We start from the raw sequence: 27,440 nt of genomic DNA on the forward strand, positions 1-27,440 counted from the left end.
AAAAAAAAAAAAAAAAAAAAAAAGAACCATAGGGGCTTGCCCAAGGCAAGTTCCATCCTTGTGTGAGTTCCACTACAGCATGGTAATTCAACCCAAATATTGGAGCTGCCATTTATATCACTTCTCCAACCACCCCCCACCCCCGCACCCGCTTCATCTCATATTAACCATACAGCACTGGGATTTGGAGCAAATCTTCTCACCTTAACAATATAGCATTGGGATTTGATTTGCTTAGTTCATTAGGAGTTACCCTAAGAACTCTGGAAGGATGCCCCAAGGCTGATAGCATCTTCTGCCATTTTCTAATCAGAGTGCTATGGTCCGAATGTGTCCCCCAAAATTCATATGTTAAGATATAATCAGTAATGTGTTAGTATTAAGAGGTAGGGCTTTTGGGAGGTGATTAGGTAATGAGGGCTCCACCCTTATGAATGGAATTAGCGCCCTTTTAAAAGAGGCCTGAGGGAGTTTGTTTGCCCTGCTGCCATGTGAGGATGCACCCCGAAGACGCTATCTAGGAAGCAGACAAACCCCTCACCAGATGCCAAAGCTGCTGGCACCTTGATCTTAGACTTCCAAGCCTCCAGAGCTATAAGCAATAAATTTCTGTTGTTTATAATTTACCCAGTCTATGGTATTTTTGTTACAGCAGCCCAAATGAACTAAGATATAGAGCTTATTGCTTTTCTTCTTGTTTCCATTTGGATATGAGTGCACTCATCATGGGGGATGGTTTAATAAATTGACAACAATCCATTTAAAATGAACAATTTATTTATTGCTTAAAGAACATAGACCATAAAACACTAATAACATACCTAGAAAAAAACCCAAACAAGATTGTTAAAGACGTCTTCATAGGCATTATGGCATCTTGTTCTTCCTAACCTTAGCTGATGGGGGTTAGGAGGAGAAGGCTCAGAATAAGGATAACAGTTCATAATTTCTTCATCTCCGCTCTAACTGTTCCCTTAGTTGGTGAATAACAACCAGCTCCATCCTAAAAACAACAGAACATAAGCAGCAGCAAGAAATCATCCTTGAGCAGGAATGCAGCCCTGTTACCTGAACAGAGACAGAACACAATCTAGTATTAACTGCTGCAAGGTAGGCACTTAAACTCACTATGGCAGGTCCTAGTGCTTAGTAGAAATGACCTCGTTTTTTCCCCTATGTTTTAGGAAATACTAAAAACCAAAAGAAAAGCTAAAACATATGCAAACCAAACAGCTGTATGGCCTCTAGGCTACATTGCCTTTGGAAGCATGGCTGAATCATCTGCTGGTACCATAGCACAGAAGCAATATAATTAATTCTTGTTTAGTGTGGTGGTGCACAACTGTAGTCCCAGCTACTCAGGAGGCTGAGGCGGGAGGATCCCTTAAGCCCAGGAGTCTGAATTCAGCCTGGGCAACATAACAAGACTCCATTTCTAAATTAATAATAATAATTCCCAAATTGACAAAGAGAAAGTCTCATGGTCGAGTGGGGTCTCTAAGTCTACTACATTTTTATACTGGCCGTATCTACATGACTACAAACTTTGAGCATATTTTAAGTAGCAAAGAAGGTACAGATAAATATAACTGATTCAACATAAGGCAACTGAAGGGACAAAAACATGCACAGTTTCATCCAGTCTGCAGTCTGGATAGTGAATCCAAGGGTTGTGGGCCAGGCCAATGGCTCTCCTCACTTCTTCAGAAAACGCTGCAATTGTTCCTGTAGGGAAATGAGCTGTAGGGAGAGGTAGAAAGACATGAAAAATTCATTTGAAATTTGAAGTCCCATTACTTGATCTAGAATTTACTTAAATGAACCAAAAAGAACTATTGTTATTTGGCATTTACAAGGTTATCTTAGTCTTGCAATGTTCCAGAGAATATTGGCCACAGTCAAGAATGCATGCATACTGCTGTGGCCATGATGATGTCCTTTATTATGCCCAATTTATGAAGGGAAGTTTTGTATTAGTCAGTTTTCATGCTGCTGATAAAGATATACCTGAGTTTGGGAAGAAAAAGAGGTTTAATGGACTTATAGTTCCATATGGCTGGAGGCCTCACAATCATGGTGGAAGGCAAGGAGGAGCAAGTCATATCTTACATGGATGGCAGCAGGCAAAGATAGGAGAGCTTATGCAGGGAAACTCCCCTTTTTAAAACCATCAGATCTCGTGAGACTTATTCACTATCATGAGAACAGCATGGGAAAGACCTACTCCCATGATTCAATTACCTCCCACCAGGTACCTCCCACAACACGTGGGAATTAAAGATGAGATTTGGGTGGGGACACAGACAAACCATATCAAGCTTTAAAATTGAATAGGCTTTAAAAAAAACAATATGTTTGCTGTTAAGAATTTGTGCTTCTGTGAAGAATATACAGAGGTCACAGCTCACTGTAGGGGCAAAGGAGATGGGATCTCTGTAGCCATATTCTAAGAGTCAGATGATAAAACAGTTGGGACACTCTCTTGTCCCAATGAACACAATGGGTCTTAGACTGAGTCTTACCGGCTGCTTCTTACCACATTAGGAGATACTTAGAAACCGAGCCAGAGTCCTGACCAATCAGGAGCCTGATGATGTTCTACTTATGCTTTCTAAGTTAGAAGCCCTGAACATTTTGTGGTATAGGATTTAATTTTTTTAACTTGAAATGGTAAAGTGACCAATAACATTCAGAGATGTATGCCATCTTTACAACAAAGGTTGTTTTTGAATATTGTTCATTTCAGGACACTCCATACCAGAATGAATTTTTAGTCTGTGAAATGAAAGGAACATTATAAAACAATCCTATGCTGCACATCACCTACCAAGCCACAATAATTGCTATCCGCAGTAACTTAGGGGCTCTTCTCACTCGGTTGCTGAGTGACCCCTGATTGACCATGATTACAACCACTGACTGATCCAGTTCTTTCTCCTTTGCAGGCTCTTTCTCTTCCCACCACCCGCTAAAGATAGGTTTTTCCTTAGGTTCAGACTTCTTGCTGAACAATCAACCAGGCTAACTCAACTAGCCCCACAGCTTCAATGATCATTTCTGTGTATGGGTCTCTCTCCAATTTCCCATTTTCAAAAGCACTTCTCCACATACCCCTCCAAATCCACTTTTTGTTATCCTATTTTCAGTTAATGGCACATCATTTCCCAGTTGCCCAGGCTTTGGACTCATCTTTGTTCCCCTTTTTGCCCTGTAAATCCAATCAATTGTTAAGCTCTGTTTGCCTCTACCACTTGCACCTTTGAAGCTCCAGGCTGTCCCCACTTCAATTTCTCCTCTATACTTCTGGCAGAAAAATCTTCCTGAGTTACTCCCCAGGTAAAAAAGCTTTGAAGGCTCATTATGACCTACACCAAAAATCTAAACTGTTCACTCTGGCATCACCACCTCTGAGCCAGTGTACATGCTGCTTTCTCATGGAATGCACTCCTTTCCCTATCTCCTTATTAAAACCCTACCTATATTTTAAGGCCCCAGTCAAACACCATCTTCTCCATGAAGTCTTCCTTAATATCCATGGACAATCTGTCATTCCTTTAAGTCCCTACCCCTCTTGCCAATTTCTCCCCAAATGAAGACAGAGACTACATCATAAGCATATCATAGCTCCCTGCAGAGCCTAGCTTAAAGTAGACACCTACTAAATCTAATTTGGATAAATGAACTAACATAAGGGACTCTGAGTAAATAAAGTTTACAGCTACATTTCTATGCTGCTCCTCAATACTAAATATAGTCATGTGTTACTTAACAATGGGAATATGTTCTAAGAAATGCATCCTTAGGCAATTTTGTCATGATGCGAACATGATAGAACATACTTACACCAACCTAGATAGTATCGCTTACTACACACCTAGGCTACACAGTATAGTCTACCATTCCTAGGTTACAAACCTGTACAGCATATTACTGTACTGAATACTGTAGGCAATTGTAGCACAATGTTAAGTATTTGTGTATCGAAACATAGAAAAGGTAAACTAAAAATACAATATAAAAAACTAAAAATGGTACACTTGTATAGGGCACTTACTATGAATGGAGCTTGCAGGACTAGAAGTTGCTCTGAGTGAGTCAGTGAGTGAGTGGTGAGTGAATGTGAAGGCCTAGGACATTACTGTGCACTACTGAAGACTATATAAACACTATACACTTAGGCTATACTAAAATAATTTAAAAATTAAGTAATTGTGCTGCTATGTTATGATGGCTACAATGTCACCAGGTGACAGGAATTTCTTAGCTCCATTATAATCTTATGGGACTACCATCATATACGCAGTCTGTCATTGGCCAAAATGTTGTTATGCAGCATACAACTGTACTTACATTGATGAAAACAAAGATGTTTGGTGGGTACTAAAACAATCCTAGCATTAACTGTTCATCTGATTGTTTTAAAGCAGTACTAAGCAGTACTTGGATAAGTGATTTATCCAAGTGTGTATATATATATATATTCTTCCCTGAGAGGAAGGGAATATATAGAACATAAAAATTCCGCTGGCCTTCTGGGGATGGGGGTAGGGAGTAGTGCCTGTACTTTAAGAGCACCATGCTAAGCCCATCCTCATAATACCAACTCCAGTCTCTTTAAAATTGTAACCTTCAACAGTATAAGGTTAGAGTCAGCACACATTTTCTATACAGCTACTTGACCCTCATTTAGCCTATATTGCCTTCTTCTCTCTTCGCCCTGTACACTCTCTTGTGGCTTTGAAAAATACAGTTGTCATTCAAGTTACAAATACATACATCCTTAATGATTCCTTCTCCTTCAACACCCAGTAATTGACCCAACTCCTATCAATTCTACCTTTAAAGCACATTCTCTAATATATCAATATTCATTGCAGCATTATTCATAATAGCCAAAAGTGAAAGCAACCCAAATGTCCATCAGCAGATGAATGAATAAACAAAATGTGCTATATTGATCCAATGGAGTATTAGTCAGTCTTAAATGGAAAAAAGTACCGATACATGCCATAACATGGATGAACCCTGAAAATATGCTAAATGAGAAAAGCTTGACTCAAAAGACCATGTATTATATGATTTCACTTGTATGAAATAACTAGAATAGGCAGTAGATTAGTAGAAACTAGATGAGTGGTTGCCTAGTGCTGGGCAGGGGAGAGGTTCTGGAGAAATGGGGAGTGATTACTAATGGATACAGGGTTTCTTTTTGGAGTGATGAAACTTCTAAAATTGACTGCAGTGATGGTTGTACAACTCTGAATATGCTAAAAGCCACTGAATTGTATAGTTTAAATGGGTGACTTGTGGGGGGCGGGGAGGACGGGGTTTGAGGCAGTCTCACTCTGTCACCCAGGCTGGAGTGCAGTGGTGGGATCTCTGCTCACTGCAACCTCTGCCTCCCAGGCTCAAGCAATCCTCCCACTTCAGCCTCCCGAGTAGCTGGGACTACATTCACACACCACCATGCCTGGCTAATTTTTGGAGAGACGGGGTTTCACCATGTTGCCCAGGCTGGTCTCAAACTCCTGGGCTGAAGCCATCTGCCCACTTTGGCCTCCCAAAGCGCTAGGATTACAGGCATGCACCACCACACCCAGCCTAAATGGGTGATATTGTATGGTTTATGAATTACATCTCAGTTATAAAAACATTTTTATTGCAGTTTAAAAATCTATATTCTTTCCATCTCCATTGCTACTACCTTAGTCCAAGTTACCATCCTGTTATTAGAGTACCACAACCCCCCCACCCAACCAGCCTCTTTGCTTCTACTTTCACCTTCTTCCAACCCGTTCTCCAGATAATAATCAGAGTAACCTTTTAAAAGTTTAAATTAGGCCGGACGTGGTGGCTCACGCCTGTAATCCCAGCACTTTGGGAGGCTGAGGCAGGTGGATCACGAGGTCAGGAGATCGAGACCATCCTGGCTAACACGGTGAAACCCCGTCTCTACTAAAAATACAAAAAATTAGCCGGGCATGGTGGCACGTGCCTGTAGTCCCAGTTACTTGGGAGGCTGAGGGAGGAGAATCGCTTGAATCCGAGAGGCGGATGTTGCAGTGAGCCTATATTGTGCCACTGCACTCCAGCCTGGGCGACAGAGCAAGACTCCATTTAAAAAAAAAAAAAAAGTCTAAATTAGATGTGATTTTCCTATCTAAAATTCTTCAAGGGCTTCCCATGACACTTAAGGCCAAACCCATCCTCCTTATCATGGCCTTCAAGGAACCATATACTATGGTCTCTGCCTACTTCTCCAACCTTATCTTAAGTCATTCTCTTCCTGGCTTTAAATACTCCAAAGGTCCTCAAAGAGGCCAAGTTCTTTCTGAGCATGAGACCTTGCATATGCTCCACCTAAGAGGCTCTTCATCCCACTCTTTGCCTGGACTTAATCCTTCTGGTCTCAGCTTCAATAGCACCTCCTAGGAGAGGTCTATCATGATCCCCCAATTAATTCAAGACTCTCTTTATTCTAATAGCACCACTGACTTTTTTCCTTCATAGCACTTCTTCACAATTTGTACCTTTATATTTGTATAATTTGTTTATTGTCAATCTCCCCTGCTAGACAGCTCCATGAGGACAAGTACAGCAGGTCCTTGAATAATATTGCTTTGTTCAGTGTCGTTTTGTTACAGTAAGTCCTCACTTAATGTCAATAGGTTCTTAGAAACTGCAACTTTAAGCAAAATGACATGCAAAAGGTCTCCAAATAACATTGTTAGTTCAATGTCATTTCATTATAATTTTTTGTTGTTGTTGTTGTTGTTTTGAGACAGGGTCTCACTTTGTTGCCCAAGCTGGAGTGCAGTGGCGTGATCATGGCTCATTGCAGCCTCAATCTCCTGGGCTCAAGCAATCCTCCCACCTTAGCATCCCGAGTAGCTGAGACTACAGGCTTATGCCACCACAACCGGCTAATTTTTTGTACAGTCAGCATTTCACCATGTTGCTCAGATTGGTCTCAAACTCCTGAGCTAAAGCGATCCACTCGCCTCGGCCTCCCAAAATGCTGGGGTTACGGGCATGAGCCACCACGCCTGGCCTCATTATAATGTTGATGAGAAAAATAAAATCACTTCCCTGTACACGTTAGGTGAATTGGTTTGTCTGAATTGTCCCAGTCTGAGTGAGCGTGGGTGTGGGTGTGAGTGTGCCCTGCAATGGGATGCCATCCTATCCAAGGCTGGTTCCCACCTTGCGCCCTGAGCTGCTGGGATAGGCTCTGGCCATCTGAGACCCTGAACTGGAATCACTGGGTACATAATTGTCTTACTTGTTTTTATCAGTCTTTCTCAAATGTATGTATAGCTCACATTTATTTCAATGTTTAATATTAGAAGTGTTTTGGTTTTTATTTAGAAGTTTGGTGATGTTTTTGTGACCAGAAATATGCTATAGGAACTTAATTATTCTTTATATCAATTAGCCTATAGTAAAATTGGTTTCATTATATATACATCATTTTGCTTAAAGTTACAGTTTCCAAGAACCTATCAACGACACTGAGGATTTACTGTATTGCATTTGTCTTATTCAACACCGTACATCCAGTGCTTTTCACTTCATAGGCATTCAATATCTGTTGAATGAGTGAATTTTCACAAAGACCTTGTTCCACCCTGCTACCTTCGTTTAGAAGATTTGGCTACCACTATTCCTATGAGAGGAACAGCCAGCAATGATATTGGAAGTGAAGTGGGGGATTCTCTGTATCAAATGTTTTCTGGTTAATTTGAAAACATACTTCTTACCTTCTCATTTTTTTGTTTTTCCTGTAACTCAAGCTGCTCCAGCACAGAGTGAAAATGATTCTGAAAAATAAATTGTATAAATGATGAACACTGAGTCTCAAAGGAAAAAAAACCCAAGGGAGGCAAGGAGTTTGGCAAATAATTGTTTTTGTTTTTGAGGTGGAATCTTCCTCTGTCACCTAGGCTGGAGTGCAGTGGCGCAATCTTGGCTCATGTAACCTCCGCCTCCCAGGCTCAAGTGATTCTCATGTCTCAGCCTCCTGGGTAGCTGGGATTAGAGGAGCATGCCACCACGCCTGGCTAATTTTTGTAGTTTTAGTAGAGATGAGGTTTCACCGTGTTGCCCAGGCTGGTCTCAAACTCCTTGTCTCAAGTGATCTGCCTGCCTCTGCCTCCCAAAGTGCTGGGATTACAGGTGTAAGCCACTGCGCCCAGCCGCAAATAATAAACTGTCGTACAAAAGAACACTCTTTTTAAAGGACTTAGAGTATAAAAACTATCCCCCCTAACTACCGTACCATCCAATTTGATTTTATATACACTCTATAGCATTTTTTTGTCTTACCCTAAATGATTGGAATGCCCTTATGTTACCTTTTTCTAGTTTAGCACAAATCCTTTGTCTGTGGTGACCTGTTAGAGAAGCTGGCTTAGAATCTGGTGCTAATGACTCCTCCATTTCCCCTAACTAGGGCAGAGTATCACTATTCCTAACTAGTACTACATGTAACAATAATCACAACAATAGCATATAACTGTATGTTTCAAAGTGTGCCCTTATCTGTTATCTTACTTGGTTATTCTAAAGGACAACACCCAAAAAGGGTGTAGTTCTGTGCTCCCATTTGCTGACTACAGCTCTGAAGAAAATGAAATCTGGCAGGAAATTCCAAATGCTTCAGAACTTCCCTCACTAAAAAAGGGAAGCAAACATGGCCTAAACATACATTTTCTTTTTGTTGGAGCTCTTAAACATATATTAATAAAAATAAAGCAAGATATTTATTCTTGTTCAAACATGCACCAAAAATTTAAAAACTAATTATTTCTCCTTTTTACTGCAATGAATACATTTTAATACAAATAACAGGGTTCAATCTATGCCTGGGATCTATGCTCCCACAGTAAATGAACACCGAGTCTCAAAGGAAAAAAAAAACTAAGGGAAGCAAGGAGTTTGGCAAATAATTGTTTTTGTTTTTGTTTTTGAGGCAGAATCTTCCTCTGTCACCCAGGCTGGAGTGCAGTGGCACAATCTTGGCTCATGCAACCTCCGCCTCCCAGGCTCAAGTGATTCTCATGTCTCAGCCTCCTGGGTAGCTGGGATTACAGGAGAATGCCACCATGCCTGGCTAATTTTTGTATTTTTAGTAGAGATGAGGTTTCATCTCTACTAAAAGATCCCTTACTCAGGGATCATTTACTGTGATCCCTGGCAAGTTACTTAACCTCTTTGAGTTTCCATTCTTTATCTATAAAATGGGAGTGGTGACAGTATTTATGTTTCAAGGATGTGAGGATAAAGTGTGATAATATGTGTCCACAATTCTTAGCCCTTTATGTGCCTTTTACATAGCAAATGCTCAATATTGGCAATTTTTATCTCATATCACCTAGTCCCTTCCCCAAAATGCTTATATTAAATGATCAAAATTACTCAGGTAAAAGGAAACAGGGTTATCTTTTATTAGGAGTTTCTAAGAAGCTGTTTAGGTTCATGAATGAACAAGAACCCTGCATAGAGATGACATAAGTGGAAACACAAAGGCAAGATACTGAAAGTAAGATATCAGGATTTCTTTATGCCAACCAAGAATTTACCTTGAGTGTCAGGTTTTCCACTTTCATGATGAGATCCTTCTGTCTTTGTGCTTTATTCTGAATCTCATGGAGCTTTTTCTCCTTTTTCTCAATCTGCTTCTGAATTTCCATGACTAATAGAGAAACATAGAACTTTACATAATAAATATAGCCTAAATGAATGGACCAAGATCCAAATCAAGTAAAACTCTACTACACATTGAAGCGATAACTTCTTGAGCTTAGCTTTGAGTCTAATATATGCTTAGAGTCAACTGTTAGCACTGCCACCCACCCTGGTCCCATCCCTTTGTTTTTTCTGACTTACCTATTGAACTGGTACCTTCATTTGCCCTATACTGGCCAGATTCAATAAACTTGGCCTGCAGCTGCCTTTCCAGATACTCTTCAGAACAATCTTCCTCCTCCTCTTCTTTGTCTTCATCTTCATCCTCATCCTCATCCTCATCCTCATCTTCATCATCCTCATCCTCATCATCATCATTGTTACTTCTAGAATCACTGAACATCTCCCGAAGCATATCATATTCTACTAGTTTTAAGCAAGAAGAAGGTGAACTATCTAAAACTCTGCAAATGACTCACACTCCAGATATAATTATACTCCTTACTTTCACATTCCCCAGGCAACCGGTGAATTTTATAAATCATTTTTTCATGCAGGAAGATTATTCCCTTTATAAAACAAGGACAGCAAATGCAAAACACTGTAACATTCATTCATGTAGTGAATGATCAAGACATTTAGAGACTCTAAGGGTCATAGGAAGTTAAAATACCAGGGGTGGATGGGAGATTAGAACACTAATCTAAAACCCCTAAACTGCCAAGAGTCCAATAAGAGGGAAGAAGGGCTGGGTGTGGTAGCTCACGCCTGTAATCCCAGCACTTTGGGAGGCCAACGCGGGCAGAACACTTGAAGCCAGGAGTTGGAGACCAGCCTGGCCAACATGGCAAAATCCCATCTCTACTTACAAAAAAAAAGAAACAAAAAGAAAAAAAGAAAAATTAGCTGGGTGTGGTGGTACATGCCTGTAATCCCAGCTACTTGGGAGGCTGAGGCACAAGAATTACTTGAACCTGGGAGGCAGAGGTTGCAGTGAGCCGAGATCGCACTACTACACTCCAGCCTGGGCGACAGAGCGAGACTCTGTCTCAAAAAAAAAAAAAAAAAAAAAAAAGGCCGGGCACAGTGGCTCATACCTGTAATTCCAGCACTTTGGGAGGCCGAGGCAGGCAGATCACTTGAGGTCTGGAATTCAAGACCAGCCTGGCCAACATGGTGAAACCCTGACGCTACTAAAAATACAAAAATTAGCTGGGCATGGTGGTGAACACCTATAATCCCAGCTACCTGGGAGGCTGAGGCAGGAGAATCACTTGAACTCAGGAGGCAGAGGTTGTAGTGAGCTGAGATTGCGCCACCGCACTCCAGCCTGGGCGACAGAGCAAGAATCCATCTCAAAAAAAAAAAAAAAAAAAAAAAAAAGGGAAGGACGAAACCATTCTTTTTTTCTGTTTTTTTTTTTGGATTGGCCTATGAATTTATGGAAAAATGATCTGATACCCAGTCAATATCTGCCCTATCTGAAACTCCTGCTTTGCCTTTACTAAAGTACCTGACAAGGTATGACCCAGCTTGTGGCTGCTCATTCCCGAGGATATCACAAAACCTGGGATGGAGCCTTGACTTTCTATTTCCTTGGTTCCATCTTCAGCAATGACTTCCCAACCTGAAAGGAGTGGGTAGTCAAGGAAAACACAGAAAGAAACAAAAAGGCACAGCTGAAAGGGAAGGGGCTCTTTGGCTAACAGTGCTATTTAATTTAGTCCAACTTTAGGCCATTTGTATCAGAATTCCTAGTTTGGAGAAGTGCTTTATATTGAATTACACAATAAATAATTTTCTATTACATGAATTTACTGTTCCTAGCTAGAACATTTCAAAAAATCTTAAGTTCTACACATCAAGACTGGCACACAAACACCAGAGGTGAGGCTTCGTCAGCATGTACAAATGGGGCAGAACAGACTATGCAGAAAATATTTGTATAAAGGATACGGGTACTTATGGCTTCAGCATCTGAACGCAGCAGTCTCTTTACTTCATTTTCCACATCTGGAGATTCAATGTACTGAAGCAAAGTTGGGGATTAGAGGGGGATACCAATACTGTCATTTAACACCCTGTGTTTTGCAGGAGTGTCCTCCTACGTACCAATGAATTCAAATGTTAGGCCTCTTTAAATTCTGATCCAACCAAATTTCTACTTTAAGTAGTGCTATTTATAAAGGAATCTTTAGCCAGGGTCTAGAATTTTGTACAGAAAACTTATTTTTTCCTAATTAAAAAAATTACTTGAGACATTTAATCTTTTCAATCTGCAGCTCTATGGTAAAGACCTCTCTCAGAGGTGCAACCCTTAGGTCTCAGTTATAAATTATTTGTCCTGATTTACATTGGCAAAGAACTATAATTCCTTATTAGTTATTTAGAAATAATTTGGTTTAAAGATCCAAATTCCCAGATTTCACTTCCCCACATCTTTATTATTAGAGACATTCCTACAAAAACTGGATCTTAGCTGCATGTTCTCCCTTGAATCCAGTTTTACATAATTATCTCCACAGCAACCAATTTGTTGTGCCACAAATAGAAATTAGGATTTTGATGGGGAATAAGCAATTGCAAACAACTGCTGTTAAAAGTGAACTCTGGCTCCCAAGGAATGGCTTTTGAAATAAATATCAGAATAAAAAGAGCAGATTAGAATACACGGAGTCACTGGCCAAATTGTATCTTTTCCTCTAGCAGTTATCAAACTTCAAACAATGAATTCATTTTTCAGTGAATCAAACCCAGTGTATGTGTTTAGGATGAGGGTTAGAGGAGAGAAGGAAAGCTCAAAAGTAGCTTCTGTGGTTTATTTGATTCATTTGAAACTAATGAGCTATTAAATAAAACACATTAAGGGTAAAAATGAAGTTATATTATGATTGCTCTACCTCAGTAAAGCTGCTTTTTTCCATTTCTTTGCCATCAGGGACCTATGAAATAAAACACAATAAACAAGTTATATTATGATACCTATATTTCAGTAAAGCTTAAAGAGCTCTACAACTATTCTTAACTTAGTTTTACATTTAATAGGCACTCAATAAATGTTGATTTACAGAGTATAAAAGCCAAGGCAACTGTGTTCATGGATTGGAAGACTCAACATAGTAAAAATGTCAGTTCTCCCCAAATTGATCTATAAGTTTAATGTAATTCCTGCCAAAATTCTAGCAAGGTTTTCTGTAGCTATAGACAAGCTTATTCTAAAATTTATATTAAAAGATATAGGCTTTTGGCCAGGCACGGTGGCTCATGCCTGTAATCTCAGCACTTTGGGAGGCCAAGGTGGGTGGATCACGTGAGGTCAGGAGTTCGAGACCAGCCTGGCCAACATGGTGAAATCCGTCTCTACTAAAAATACAAAAATTAGCTGGGCATAGTGGCCCACGCCTGTAATCCTGGCTACTTGGGAGGCTGAGGCACAAGAGTAGCTTGAACCCGGGAGGCGGAGGCTGCAGTGAGCAGAGATCGTGCCATTGCACTCCAGCCTGGGCAACAGAGCGAGACTCCATCTCAAAAAATAAATAAATAAATAAATAAAGATATAGACTCTAGAATGGCTAAACAATATTGAGAAAGAAAAGTAAAGTCAGAGCAATCAGCCTTCTAATTTCAGTACCAATTATATAGCGACACTGTGATATTGGTGGAGGGATTGACAGATGGATCAGTGGAAGAGAATGGAGAACCCAGAAACAGACCCATAAAACCAAGCCCAACTGGTATTTGGCAAAGGTACAAAACCAATACAACAGAGGAAGGATAGCCTTTTCAACAAATAGTGCTAGAGCAATTAGACATCCTTTGGCAAGAAAAACAAAAACAAAAACAAAAAACAAAAAAAAACCTTGAACTAAACCTCATAGCTTTTATAAAAATTAAGTCGAAAATTGGCATCAGGCTTAAAAAAGATGTAAAAAAAAAAAAAAAAGCAGGAGGAAATCTTCAGGATCTGGGCTAGGCAAAGAGTTCTTAGATTTACTATAAAAAGCAAGATCGTTTTCAAAAAAATCAATATACTGTACTTCATCAAAACTAAAAACTTTAGCTCTCTGAAAGACCCTACGAAGAGGATGGAAAGACAAGCTACAGATTGGGAGAATATATTTGCAAACTACATATCTGATAAAACACTGGTAGTATTTAGAATATAAAAAGAACTCTCAAAATTCAATAATAAAAAATCAATTTAGAAAATAGGCAAAAGGCATGAGCAGACATTTCACTGAAGTGGAATAGATGGCACATGAGATGTTCAACCCCGTTAACCATCAGGGAAATGTAAATTAATACTACAATGAGATCACTACACACCTATCAGAATGGCTAAAATGAAAAATAGTGACAACACCTAATGCTGGTGAGGAGGTGGAGAAACTGGATCATTCATACATTATTGGCAGGAATATAAAATGGTACAGTCACTCTGGAATACAGATCATTTCTTATAAAACTAAACATGCGACTACCATATGACCCAGCAATTATACTCCTGGACATTTATTCCAAAGAAATGAATACTTATATTCACACAAAAACCTATTCACAGCTTTATTTATAATAGTCAAAACCTGTAAACAACCCAGATGTCCTTCAAAGGGAGAACAGTTATGTAATGTGGTACATTCATACCATGGAATACTACTCAGCAATAAAAAATAAACTACTGATGCTACAAAAACTTATATGGATCTTAAGTGAATTATGCTGAATGAAAAAATAAGCTAGTCTCTGATGTTATATACTATATAATTCCATTAATATTAAATTTTTGAAATGACAAAATTACAGAGATAGAGATCAGATTAGTGATTACCAAGTGTCAGAGACAGGGGTATGAGGTAGAAGGGAAGTGGGCATGGTTATATAAAAGCAAAATGAGGGATCCTTGTGGTGATGAAACTGTTTTGTATTTTGACTGTGTAGGCAGATACATGAACTTACACATGGGATAAAACTGCATAGAACTAAACACATGCACAAAAATACACGAGTACAAGTAAAACTGGAGAAATTGGAATAAGATTGCAGAATTCTAATCATGTCAATTACCTGTTTGTGGTATTGTACTATAGTTTTGCAAAATGGGGAAAATGGCAAAAGGGTACACGATACCTCTCTTTTATTTCTTACAACTGTATATGAATTTACAATTATTTCAAAATAACATGTTTAATTTTAAACAAAAGAAGAAGCCAAGCCACAATACTCCTGTAGTTTACCCAAGATTCTACAAGCCTGAAATAACATTAGGAATATAACCACAATTCCCAATTTTCAGGTTCTGGATGGGTTCACTTTAAAACTAGATCTTGCAATAGAAAACTGAAAGCATTAACAGAAGTTTCAAATGTATGATTCTTCCAGACCCCAAATGACTACCCTATAATCTCAAGGATCAGGTCTTTTTATTCACTGCTATATTCCCAACTGCTAGCATACAGTGCCTGGCATTTATTTAGTTCACATTCAATAAATGTTTATTGAACATATAAATGAATTAACAAATTAATTCCCAACTGACTTTTTCTCTTTCCTTCTGGCCCATGATCCTCTTCTAATCAGCCCGGCAGACACACAAATAGCATGTAACTAACCTTTTTTTGTGTTTTCCGGAACCTTTTCTTTCTGACATTCTTAAGTGGTGGCGTAACTAAAATAAATACAACACAGTGAAACGTTATATGACTGATGGTAGTCACATAGCTGAATTTGATAAAGACAAAGATCATGCTATAAACCAAGGCTCATGACATGACTTTTTTTTTTTTTTTTTTTTGAGATCAAGTCCCACTCTGTTGCCCAGGCTGGAGTGCAGTGGTGCGATCTCAGCTCACTGCAACCACCTCCTAGGTTCAAGCGATTCTCCTGCCTCAGCCTCCCGAGTAGCTGGGATTACAGGTGCCCGCCACCACACCCAACTAATTTTTGTATTTGTAGTAGAGACAGAGTTTCACCATGTTGGCCAAGCTGGTCTCGAACTCCTGACCTCAGGTGATCCACCCGCCTCGGCCTCCCAAAGTGCTGGGATTACAAGCGTGAGCCACCGCGCCCAGCTGACATGACTCCTCTTAAGAGTGTCTGAGAACCTAATGAACCAAACACCTAAGTGTGGTAAGAGGTCCCTGTTTCACAAGGAATTGGGATTCAGCAAATAAATTTTAGTCAGCAGGAATGAGCAAGGGGCTGGTGACTTACTGCCATGCTTCCAGACATATTTTTTCTCTCTCTCCCTTTCTTTTTTCCTGACTATATTAGGATCAGTAGAGGCAGCTGGTTCTTCTGGAGAAGGGTGGATATCACCATCAGCAGTGCACACAAGCATCTACATTTAACAAAGACAAAGAAGTTGACTATGGCCACAAATTTTGGATTAGCAATCATAATCATTCTTACCACTAGAAATGCACAGAAGAGACTGATACTTGCCATTTCCAGAAAACCAAGTATTTTGTAATGTACATTTATATTCTCTCATTTTTGCAGTCTCCCTCTCTCCCTCTCCTCCCCTCCACCAGCCACCAGCAGCACTACATATGAACTCTGAAGGTGTGTTGTTTTTTTTTTTCCACGAGAGTGTTTACCACTACAGAGGGAATATATTGGAAACAGATCTTGGAACTTAGCTTAGGTTTTTTATTTTGTTTTGTTTTTAGACAAAGTCTTGCTCTGTCATACAGGCTGGAGTGCAGTGGTACATGATCATGGCTCACTGCACCCTCGACCTCCTGGGCTAAAGTGATCCTCCTACCTCAATCTCTAGAATAGCTGGAACTACAGGTGTGTGCCATCACATCTGGCTAATCTTGTTTTTGTAGAGATGAGGTCTCACTATGTTGCCCAGGTTGGTCTCAAACTCGTGGGCTCAGGTGATCCTCCCACCTCAGCCTCCCAAAGTGTAGGGATTATAGGCATGGGCCATTGTGCCTGGCCTATCTCAGCATTTTGATTTAGAGAGGAAATAAGAAATCAACAGCAGAGATGATGAATAAGAACCAATTTAAACCTCCAGAGTTAACAACATACTGTTTTAATACAAAGTTCAGAAGATCCCAGCGGCTCATATGTTTCAATTAATGAAAAGTCACTATAAGTGGCAAATGGGACTCTCTATAGGCTATTTGGTTAAAATAAAATACTGAAAGCTAAGGATCAAACACCAAACCAGAACATGACATTTCATTCCTGTGCAGTCGATCTGGAAATTAGAAATGCCAAGCAGCCATTCACCAAGTGGAAAGGAGTACTGAAAGAAAGAAAAACAGAAAGAGAAAAGAATTCCTTGAAGGATGTGAGGCTAGTAAAGAAAACTAGTCCATACCTGAGAAATGTCTGCTGTTTTATAAAAGGTTTTTCTATCAAACGTTCTCAGGCTTTCAATAACACAAGGCAAGTCAACCATCTTAGCGGCTAGTGGGACATCTTCTACTTCAACAACTGCATGGCGCCCATCAGCTGGAGAGAAGTAAAGATTAAAGTTGATATCTTCCCAGTGAACTCTTAAACTTCCTAAGGTTTGAATAATGAAGACTTATGTGGGACAGATTAGTCTTTCCAAGAAACCTACTATCTCTCATAATGCTAGAATTGTGTGCACAATTAATAGCTTCCTAAAGAAAAAAAATGGAAAGTATATGGAGCTCTTTTTTCCTAGTTTATGTCACTTGTGCAAAAGTAGCTAAGTTTCTTGTTAATGGATGTGAACTAAATATGGGTGAAGCAATACATGTTTAATTCTCATCCTGAAAAGCAAATTCCATTCATTAAAACCAATTCCCTTTTTTTTTTTTTAGAAGCATTCAATCGTGTCATTGTACATGTGTGTTTTCAAAGGGCTGGGTGAGGGAAGGGTTGACTGACCCTAGAATGGTGCTAATAAATCTCAAGTTAAATCTCTAATTAGCTTCATAAAGATAAAATTCTATACAACAGCCATATACTAAACTCTGAATATTGCTGCTCAGACGTCCCAAACATAAATGTCTTTTGACACAAGAGGATTCAGGTATAATCTTCTAGTATTATGTGAAAAAAGAAAGATACAAAACAATGTTTATCATTTTGTGTGAATTAACTCTAAAAATACAGAGAGAGATTGTTTCAATTCTAGTATTATGCATAAAAGTTTTGTCAATAAGGAAGTAACAAGAAACAGTTAATATCAGTTATCTGTGGTATTGAGGTTGGGGCATCATAAGGAAGAAGAGTTTTATTTCTCCTTTTGAACTTTTCTTTTTCATTTGATTTTTTTTTTTCTTTGAGAAGGAGTCTCACTCTGTCACCCAGGCTGGAGTGCAGTGGTACGATCTCTGCTCACTGCAACCTCCACCCTCTGGGTTCAAGCAATTCTCGTACCTCAGCCTCCCAAATAGCTGGGATTACAGGTGTGCACCACCATGCCCGGCTAATTTTTGCATTTTTAGTAGAGACGGGGTTTCACCATGTTGGCCAGGCTGGTCTGGAACTCCTGACCTCAAGTGATCCGCCTGCCTCAGCCTCCCAAAGAGCTGGGATTACAGGCATGAGCCATCATGCCTGGCCTGTTTTATTTGAATTTTCTAACTATGAACTTATATTATCTTTTTAAAAAAATGTCAGTAAGTGTTAACTAACTGGTGAGATTATGAGCCACTTTTTGTTTTCTCCTTTATATGCTTCTCTGCATTAAAAAAAAAACTAGCAAAATTTATTTATCTATTTTTGGTTGTGTGTTTTTTAGGCAGATAAGCTTGTGTGGAAACATTTATTTATTTATTTACTTATTTACTTATTTATTTACGCATGCTCTTGGTGCAAATGGCCTCTAGATTCATCCATGGTGTCCCAAATGACAGAATTTTGTTCTTTTTAAAAGGCTGAGTAGTATGGCATTGTGTATACGTATCACATTTACACTTAGGTTGATTCCATATCTTGGCTATTGTGAATAATGCTACAATGAATAAGGGAGTGCAGAGAGGTATGCCTTCAACATGTTGATATCAATTCCTTCTGTGAATATATTCACAGAAGTGGGGTTGCTGGATCACATGGTTGTTCTATTTTTAGTTTTCTGAGGAACCTCCATACCATTTAAAAAAAATAATGGCTGTAGGCCGGGCACAGTGGCTCACACCTGTAATCCCAACACTTTGGGAGGCTGAGGTGGGTGGATCACTTGAGGTCAGGAGTTCAAGACCAGTCTGGTCAACATGGTGAAACCCCGTCTCTACCAAAAATACAAAAAAATTAGCCAGGTGTGGTGGCGCATGCCTGTAGTCCCAGCTACTCGGAAGGCTGAGGCAGGAGAATTGCTTGAACCCAGGAGGCGGAGGTTGCAGTGAGCCAAGATCGCGCCACTGCACTCCAGCCTGGGTGACACAGCAAGACTCCATCTCAAAAAAAAAAAAAAAAAAGGCTGTATTAATTTACATTCCCACCAATAGGGTACAAAGGCTCCCTTTTCTCCTCATCCTCATTAACAGTTGTTATTGTTCTTTTTTTTAATAAAAGCCATTCTAACAGGTATGAGGTGATATCTCGCTGTTGTTTTAATTTGCATTCCCCTAATGATTAGTGATGCTGAGCATTTTTTCATGAACCTTTTGGCTACTTGTATGTCTTCTTTTGAGAAGTATCTGCTCAGATCCTTTGCCCATTTTAAAATCAGGTTATTTGTTTTCTTACTATTGAGTTGTTTGAGTTCCTTATATATTTGGATATTAACCCCTTTATTGGATGTACGATTTGCAAATATAACAAATATTATTTAAAAGAAAGAAATATATGTCACCGGCCAGGCACGTTGGCTCACGCCTGTAATCCCAGCACTTTGGGAGGCCAAGGCAGGTGGATCACGAGGTCAGGAGTTTGAGACCAGCCTGACCAACATGGTGAAACCATGTCTCTACTAAAAATACAAAAATTAGCCAGGCATGGTGGCATGTGCCTGTAATCCCAGCTACTCGGGAGGCTGAGGCAAAAGAATCACTTGAACCCGGGAGGCAGAGGTTGCAGTGAACCAAGACTGCACCACTGCACTCCAGCCTGGGCGACAGAGCGAGACTCCATCTCAAAAAAAAAAAAAAAAAAAGAAATAAATAAATAAATACATGTCACCTTTATAAACAAAGAATGGCATATCCACTTGTCATTCCCTTGGATGTTGAGAAATCATAAAGTTTATATATGGGAGACTACCAGCAGTACAAAAACCCCACAGTTGACCCCCAAGTTTCCTTAAACACACTATGATAATCACTCAACTCGAGGTGCAATATTCCTACTTCCTTTCCTCTTAAAAGAAGAGGACTTAAGCCTCTCTAAAGCATGAGTCCATCAAGTCAGAGACCATATTCTATCATTTTTCACATCCTTAGTACCAAGTATAGTGTCTGGCACATAGCAATCCCTTAATAAATTATTGTTCAATGTATAGTGAATGGATATTAACTACTTACGCAAGAAGTCAATTTTTAGTTTATCCTTCATCTTGACACTTTGAGAACGTGCTAGGTTCCTGACAGTACAAGCGTGTTCCTAAAGAGAAGGTAAATTGAAAAATCAGAAGAACTAAACATCTACCTGGCAGCTAACAGAATAGATATATCAAAGAAAGTCCTCCCTTAAATAAAACTTTACACCTCCAAAATGTTACTAACTAGACCATGTACCATGAGATACTGTGCACTGTATAAGTCAAGTTAGGATGAAGCTGACTCTAAACTCATAATTGTCTCTTAGTAGCTACAGTTAATGCTTTCTCCTAGCTCTACAATCCTGCTACCCTTCTGTTGTAGTTGCTAAAGAAAGGCTTACCTAGTTGCAGTTTGCTTGGTATATTAAGTAACCCTAATTAGGGAAATAGGTTTCTGAACCCCATCCTTAATATAGCTGCCTAGACTAACTAATTGCTTGAATACAGGTATCAGTGTGGGGGAAGAGAGCCAAATACTTGTTGAGATGAGCTTTAAAAGTCTTGCATGGTGGTGAATAATGCTGGCCCTTCTCACTGCCCCTTTTGAGGTGACAGAAAGGATTTCAGAGGAGTCTTATCTTGGCTGTCCAGGGAACAGGCTGTTAGTACTGGTGGTAAGTGAATGGGTCCATCATTGTCACAGCTGTTTTGCCAAGAAATCAACCTGCATGATAGGTGGTATTGTACAGGAGGAAAAAATGCTGCCAAAAAAGTACATGCTATGATAGGACTGCTTAACAGAACATGATTCCTGGGAAACAAATGTTCTGAGTTTTTATAGCCTACCTGAAATAGAAATGTTACAGAATCCAAGTAGAACTATAATTATAATTAAACTATAATTATGAAGATATTTGTTCTGAGATACAAGTTCTTACCAGAGGCAGACGTAATATAAACTGGTTCTCAACTTCATCAGGAACTTCATCCTGGCTTTTACTCATGTCTTGATTTTGAGTTAATGAAAGCAAAAAGAAAACCAAGTCACTAAAAACTCCTCTTGCTCCCTCTCCTGACCACTTCTGGTAGTACTGGCTAAATTATACAAGATCTTGCCCATAATCCTCGCTAGAATGATGTGTGTACAGTTAGACGATATCTTATTTGACATAACTTAATTATTTCTAGACGTTACCTTAGCTCCTCTCCAATATGTATAGATTTTCCAAAGTCAATCCAAATTACATGATGTAATTTGATGAACAAATGAAATAACAGCTGTTATGAAACATGATTTCGTCTTCTTAATCATATTCTTAGACTCTCAGGTAAAAGACTACAATTCAACAACACGTTGGTGGTTACCTAAGCAAACTATATAACCTCTGCAGGGAAGAATGCAAACCAAAAGCTGAAGTTCGCCTAGAAACCACTTGCAGAAATGTTCTGTGATGATTTGAAGTAAACAAGGGCTTGATTTTCGATATTTCACCTACATTAATGGATTAGGAGAAATTAAGCAGTCCATGGGAGACCCGGCAGTTTTTTATGACTCTAGAGCCAGCAACAACAGCTTTGAGCTACTCTGGGGAAAAGTTAGGAGTCCAGTTCTTTTTTTTTTTTTTCAAGACAGAGTCTCGCTCTGTCGCCCAGGCTGGAGTGCAGTGGTGCGATCTCGGCTCACTGCAACCTCTGCCTCCCGGGTTCAAGCCATTCTCCTGCCTCAGTCTCCCAAGTAGTTGGGACTACAGGCATGCACCACCACACCTGGCTAATTTTTGTATTTTTTAGTAGAGACAGGATTTCACCATGTTGGCTAGGCTGGTTTTAAGCTCCTGACCCCAAGTGATCCGCCCACCTCAGCCTCCCAAAGTGCTGGGATTACAGGCCTGCGCCACCACGCCCGGCATGGAGTCCAGTTCTTTTTTTTTGAGACAGAGTCTCTTTTTTTTTTTCTTTTTGAGATGGAGATTTTATGGGAACATAAAATCTGATTTGATTTATTCATTACTACCCTTTCATTCATTACTACCCTTTATTGTGTGCATTCTGTATGCCCAGTACTACATTGAGTGCATCAGGTCTATCATTTCATATAATCCTCACAATCACCACTTACTTCGAATGCCCCCAAAAGCTATCTAAAAGAACTCTTAAGATGGATCTTTTTATTTAAAATATATATATATATACCTTTGAAGTGAATACTTTCTTCCAAGTTAATCTTTTTTTTACAAATTATAATCATATATAATTATGGGGTACACAATGATGTTATGATATAGTGTGAAATGACTGAATCAATCTAATGAGCACATCCATCACCTTAAATACTTATCAGTTATTCCCCTTAACTACAACTTTCATTTTTTTAATTTTAAAAGCCAAATTTGGCAGTGGGAGATTGTATACCAACTTCAGTGGCATTAATGTTAATAAGTTGTGACAATATCCCACTACTATCGGACCAGCCTAACTGAAATTTTCTATTCTTTGATCAACATCTCCTCAATGCCCCTCCCCCTACTCCAGCCTGTAATAACCAACACTACTCTCTGCTTCTATGAGTTCAATTATTTTAGATTCCACATATAAGTGAGAATATGTGATTTTTGTCTTTCTCTGCCTGGCTTATTTCACTTAATATAATATCCTCCAGATTCATCCATGTTGTTGCAAATGACAGAATTTCCTTCTTTTCAAAGGCTGAATAGTATTCAGTTGGGTACACATACCACATATTTATCCATCCACTTGTTGGATACCTAGATTGATTTCATAACTTAGCTATTGTAATGCTGCAATGAACATGTGTGTGCAGATATCTCTTTGACACACTGATCTCAAGTTTTTAGGATATACATCCAGACATGGGATTGCTGGATCCCAAGTTTTTATTTTATTATTTTTTATTTTTTTCATTATTTGTTTTTCAATTTTATGTTCTTACAATGAGCCAAGACTTTATTTCTAATCTTATTTTCCATGTATTTGGGATGTATTTGTAGAGCCCTGCATTTTGGGTATTAGGGCCCACACTTTTTTGTTGTTTTGTTGTTTTTTTTTGAGACAGAGTTTCGCTCTTGTTGCCCAGGCTGGAGTGCAACAGCGCGATCTCAGCTCACTGCAACCTCCGCTGCCCGGGTTCAAGCGATTCTCCTACCTCAGCCTCCCAAGTAGCTGGCATTACAGGTACCTGCCACCACGCCCGGCTAAATTTTTTATTTTTTATTTTTTGTATATTTAGTAGAGGCCGGGTTTCACCATGTTGGCCAGGCTGGTCTCGAGCTCCTGACCTAAGGTGATCCATCCGCCTTGGCCTCCCAAAGTGTTGGGATTACAGGCATGAGCCACTGTGCCCAGCCAGGCCCACACTTCTGAGGAAGATTTTTCTCAAAGGTGGAAAGACAGCTGGGCGCTGTGGCTCACACCTGTAATCTCAGCACTTTGGGAGGCTGAGGCAGGTGGATCACCTGAGGTCAGGAGTTCCAGACCAGCCTGGCCAACATGGTGAAACCCCATCTCTACTAAAGATACAAAAATTAGCCGGACGTAGTGGTGGATGCCTGTAATCCCAGCAAGTTGGGAGGCTGAGGCAGGAGAATTGCTTGAACCCAGGAGATGGAGGCTGCATTGAGCCGAGATGGTGCCACTGCACTCCAGCTTGGGTGACAGAGTGAGACTCCTTCTCAAAAACAAAACAAAACAAAACAAAAAAAGTCAGCAGTAGAAAAGCAGACACTCAGGATGGGAGAGGGAAAGATGCATTATTTGTGATTGTAATTTCTTCTCTTCTTGTTTCATACAGATATATATGTATATATATGCATATATAAATACAAAAGAGAAATGTAAATGCAAGAAGAGAGTTGATCAAAATAAATAAAATATCTGGGGGCTGAGCACATTCCCTAACAGAACATAGTAACAATTAAGGCTGGGAGCAGGAACAGATTATTTGAAGAACTAGCTGCTAAGCAAGATTTTATCAGATCAGTAGTAACTTTTAGATTTCTCAGCAGAACTAAAACTAGGGCATTTTGTTCATATCCAAGCCCTTTTGGTAATTCCTCTTTTATGGAAGAAAGAATGTAAGAACTGAAACTATTTCAATGTAGTTGTTTGATAAACAGACCTAATAAAAAGTCCAGTGGGAGAGAAGTTAGACAATCCTGTTGAACTGGGTTTTAATTATTTTTTAAATTTACTTGCATTTACCTAAAAAACTAGTTGTACGGTATTCACTTTAAGAAAAAGCATCCACTTTTTTCCAGCAAGCACTCTTTGATACCTGATTAAATTAACAGGACCCCTTACCACCATTCACCTCTAGTTCCATCTCGCTTTAGCAGAATTACAATTGGAATTATAATTGGCTGGAGGGCGCCTGGCAGCATGCTCCAGGCCATGCAAGTCAGTACACGCCTAAATGGGTGTTTTTTCAAGTTCGTAGTCGCCGGCTGCAGTTTAAGAGACTGACCTCCATCCTTATCCCCGGGGCACTAAGCTTTCAAAGGGAAAGTTTGACCCCTAGGCTTTGATCCACTTTCCCTTGAAAACTTCTCGCGAGGCCCAACAGGTTGCAACGGGTCCCAGCCTTCGCGCCTCGCTGTGCAGGCGGGCTGGGGAGGGCTGCGGGGTGCACCGCGGCGGGGTGCACACCGGCGGGGCGCTGACCCGGTCCCGGACGCCCGGTCGGCCGCCCGACTCACCCGCTCCTCCGGGAACTGGCGCCGACACCGAAAAGGCTGGTACCTGCGCCTCTGGTCTGTGGGTTCCGGACGAACCGCGCGTGGGCTCCCGCGCGGAACGTAGAGGCGAACGCTGGGCTGCCGGCGCCTGGACAGTAAGAGCGGCGCGCGCCGGCCCCTCCCCGCCTCGCCACGCCTCCGCGGCCGCGCTGCCCAAGCCAACTGGAGCACGACCTCCAGGCAGTGGCCGGCTCACCGCGTGCTGGGCGGGAAGGCTTGAAAGGCGCGGAGCGCCGAGGGGAGCGCCGAGGGGAGAGCTGAGGGGGACGCGACCGCTCAGGGACCTCGCGAAGCAAGACCGAGGCTTCAAAACAAGTTACCTTGGCCGGGCGCGGTGGCTCACGACTGTAATCCCAGTACTTTGGGAGGCCAAGGCGGGCAGATCTCAAGGTCAAAAGATCGAGACCATCCTGGCCAACATGATGAAACCCCCGTCTCTACTAAAAATACAAAAATTAGCTGGGCGTGGTTGCGCGCGTCTGTAGTCCCAGCTACTCAGTAGGCTGAGGCAGGAGAATCGCTTGAACCCAGGAGGTGGAAATTGCAGTGAGCCGAGATTGCGCCACTGCACTCCAGCCTGGCGACAGAGTGAGACTCTGTCTGAAAAAAAAAATTACCTTTACACAGGGGCAACCTTCAGGGCGCCAGATTTTTACCAGGGGACAGTGATACCCCTAAGAGGCGAGTTGGGCCGGGCGCGGTGGCTCACGCCTGTAATCCCAGCACTTTGGGAGGCCGAGACGGGTGGATCACCTGAGGTCAGGAGATCGAGATCAGCCTGGCCAACATGTTGAAACCCCATCTCTATTTTAAAAAATAATAAAAATAATAATAATAATTAGCCAGGCATGATGGCAGGCGCCTGTAATCTCAGCTACTCGGGCAGCTGAGGCAGGAGAATTGCTTGAACCCGGGAGGCGGAGGTTGTAGTGAGCCGAGATCGCGCCACTGCACTCCAGCCTGGGCAACAAGAGCGAAACTCCGTAAAAAAAAAAAAAAAAGCGAGTTGCTCGCTTTTGGTTGCTCCTCGACTCCATTAGGTCGGACCGTTTGTCCCTAGGCACGGTGACCTCGCCTGGTGACAAATACGTCACTGTGCAAACCCACTGAACAACTAGAATCTGTGCCCAAAGCCCTCTAACACGATCAGTTGCTCCCCTCTCCTCAACAGAGTCAACATTTTACATCCTCTGGAGAGGGACACAAGTTACGTCGCCCATTGCTCCTCAAGGGGGCCGCAATTCAAACAAATTTTGAATCGAACTAAAAGCAGTTTGTTTCTCCGAAAGAAGGTCCTTTGCTGGGGGAACAAGCTTAAAAAGCCACCTACCTTTCCCTTCCTGGAAGTTTTCTGGGGCCTGGGCAGCAGCCTGGGCACTGCTGTCCGCATCCGTTTGAGCATCCTGGTCGGCAGGAATCTGGGTGCCTTGGTCGCCAGCAATGTCGGCGCTGCTTTCATAGGTGGTTTCAGACCCACGGTCGACAGGAATTTGGGGCTCTTGTTGGCTAGTTACTTCCGATGTTGAAACTGTTGGTGTTGAATCATGTTCTGAAGAAATGGGGAGCTGTCCCTCGGGGCACTCCATGGCCCACCTCGTTGGGGTTGTAAAATGGCTTCCTGTGTAGTCATGTGACCTGGAGGGTTCCAGAACCTTCGTAAATGTAAAAGATTTCTTTACGTCTTTAAGACGTAATACTATTAACGACATTGCCGGTGCCTGTTCAAGATTGTAGCAGCCACGTCTCCACTGCCTAACACTCACCCAAACTTAATCGTAGGGAATAAATATTTTCAGAAGACTATTCTACAATAATTTTCTTTTGGGACATGATTTTTTTTCATTCAATTAAACTAGATTATCAGAGCTTCAGACCAAGACAAAATTGTTTTGATCCCTTTTAGAATCCATCCGCTAACCTTCATTTTGGCATTATGCCATGGGGCTACATCAGGGGTTATGCAACAAAACAGGCCAACGAGACCAGTTTTACATTTACTATACAATATTCTTGAAGGCATTAATTATATAAAAAAAATCGTTTCATGAAAACGGAAATGAAAATTCTGTTTTTGGTAACTGAAATAGCTGAGTAATTGTTTTGACTTGTAAGGACAGTGTGAATTATATAATTAAGTTTATGATGGCTGCTAGGAAGCTCAGAACCAAATTTGCAACCAACCTGTAATAATAACTATGAGCCTTACTGGCATATGTTGAGTTTTATCTTAAATAACTATGTTCTCTCCCATTTCCCTAATTATTTTTTGTCTCATGCAGTAAATAACACTAAAAGCTGCTCAAAGCCTTTTTAAAAAGAATCAGATATATACATGTTAGGTAAATGAAAATAGTACTCCTGGCTGGGCACAGTAGCTCACACCTCTAATCCCAGCACTTTGGGAGGCCGAGGCAGGTGGATCACCTCAGGTCAGGAGTTTCAGAGCAGCCTGGCCAACATGGTGAGAATCCCCCATCTCTACTAAAAATACAAAAATTAGCCGGGCGTGGTGGCGTGTGCCTGTAATCCCAGCTACTAGGGAGGTTGACGCACGAGAATCACTTGAATCCGGGAGGCGGAGGTTGCTGTGAGCC

The 27,440-nt window shown here is 40.8% G+C and overlaps 1 protein-coding gene across 5 annotated transcripts; it reads right to left on the minus strand.

Annotated features, from left to right (window-relative positions):
* Positions 1–755: 755 nt before the first annotated feature.
* On the minus strand, positions 756–27,440 carry TAF7L (TATA-box binding protein associated factor 7 like). 5 transcript variants are annotated; one of them, XM_002831890.3, is made up of 13 exons: positions 26,177–27,440; positions 21,034–21,101; positions 20,139–20,217; positions 17,021–17,154; positions 15,898–16,024; positions 15,297–15,352; positions 12,588–12,629; positions 11,644–11,716; positions 11,201–11,314; positions 9,889–10,110; positions 9,582–9,694; positions 7,761–7,820; positions 756–1,740 (listed from the first exon to the last, which is right to left on the minus strand). In XM_002831890.3, exons 1-13 carry the CDS (start codon positions 26,553–26,555, stop codon positions 1,696–1,698), a joined length of 1,512 nt encoding a protein of 503 aa, XP_002831936.2. In that variant the 5' UTR covers positions 26,556–27,440; the 3' UTR covers positions 756–1,695. The 5 variants fall into 5 exon arrangements, with proteins under 5 accessions (XP_002831936.2, XP_054400821.1, XP_054400823.1 ...); XM_054544846.1 differs by having other exon boundaries at positions 9,889–10,113; XM_054544848.1 differs by lacking the exon at positions 26,177–27,440 and adding an exon at positions 24,808–24,986.

This window comes from Pongo abelii, chromosome X (assembly GCF_028885655.2).
Source record: "Pongo abelii isolate AG06213 chromosome X, NHGRI_mPonAbe1-v2.0_pri, whole genome shotgun sequence".
NCBI lineage: Eukaryota > Metazoa > Chordata > Mammalia > Primates > Hominidae > Pongo > Pongo abelii.

Bases quoted from the DNA above. Each gene is read 5' to 3' on its own strand.
- TAF7L (XM_054544846.1), bottom strand. From the start codon at position 26,555: ATGTCGTTAATAGTATTACGTCTTAAAGACGTAAAGAAATCTTTTACA. The intron at 21,102-26,176 runs GTAGGTGGCTTT...CTCAAAATCAAG, and splicing joins AAACTTCCAGGAAGGGAAAG to ACATGAGTAAAAGCCAGGAT. The intron at 7,821-9,581 runs GTAAATTCTTGG...TTTATTTTTCAG, and splicing joins TGGAAAACCTGACACTCAAG to AATCATTTTCACTCTGTGCT.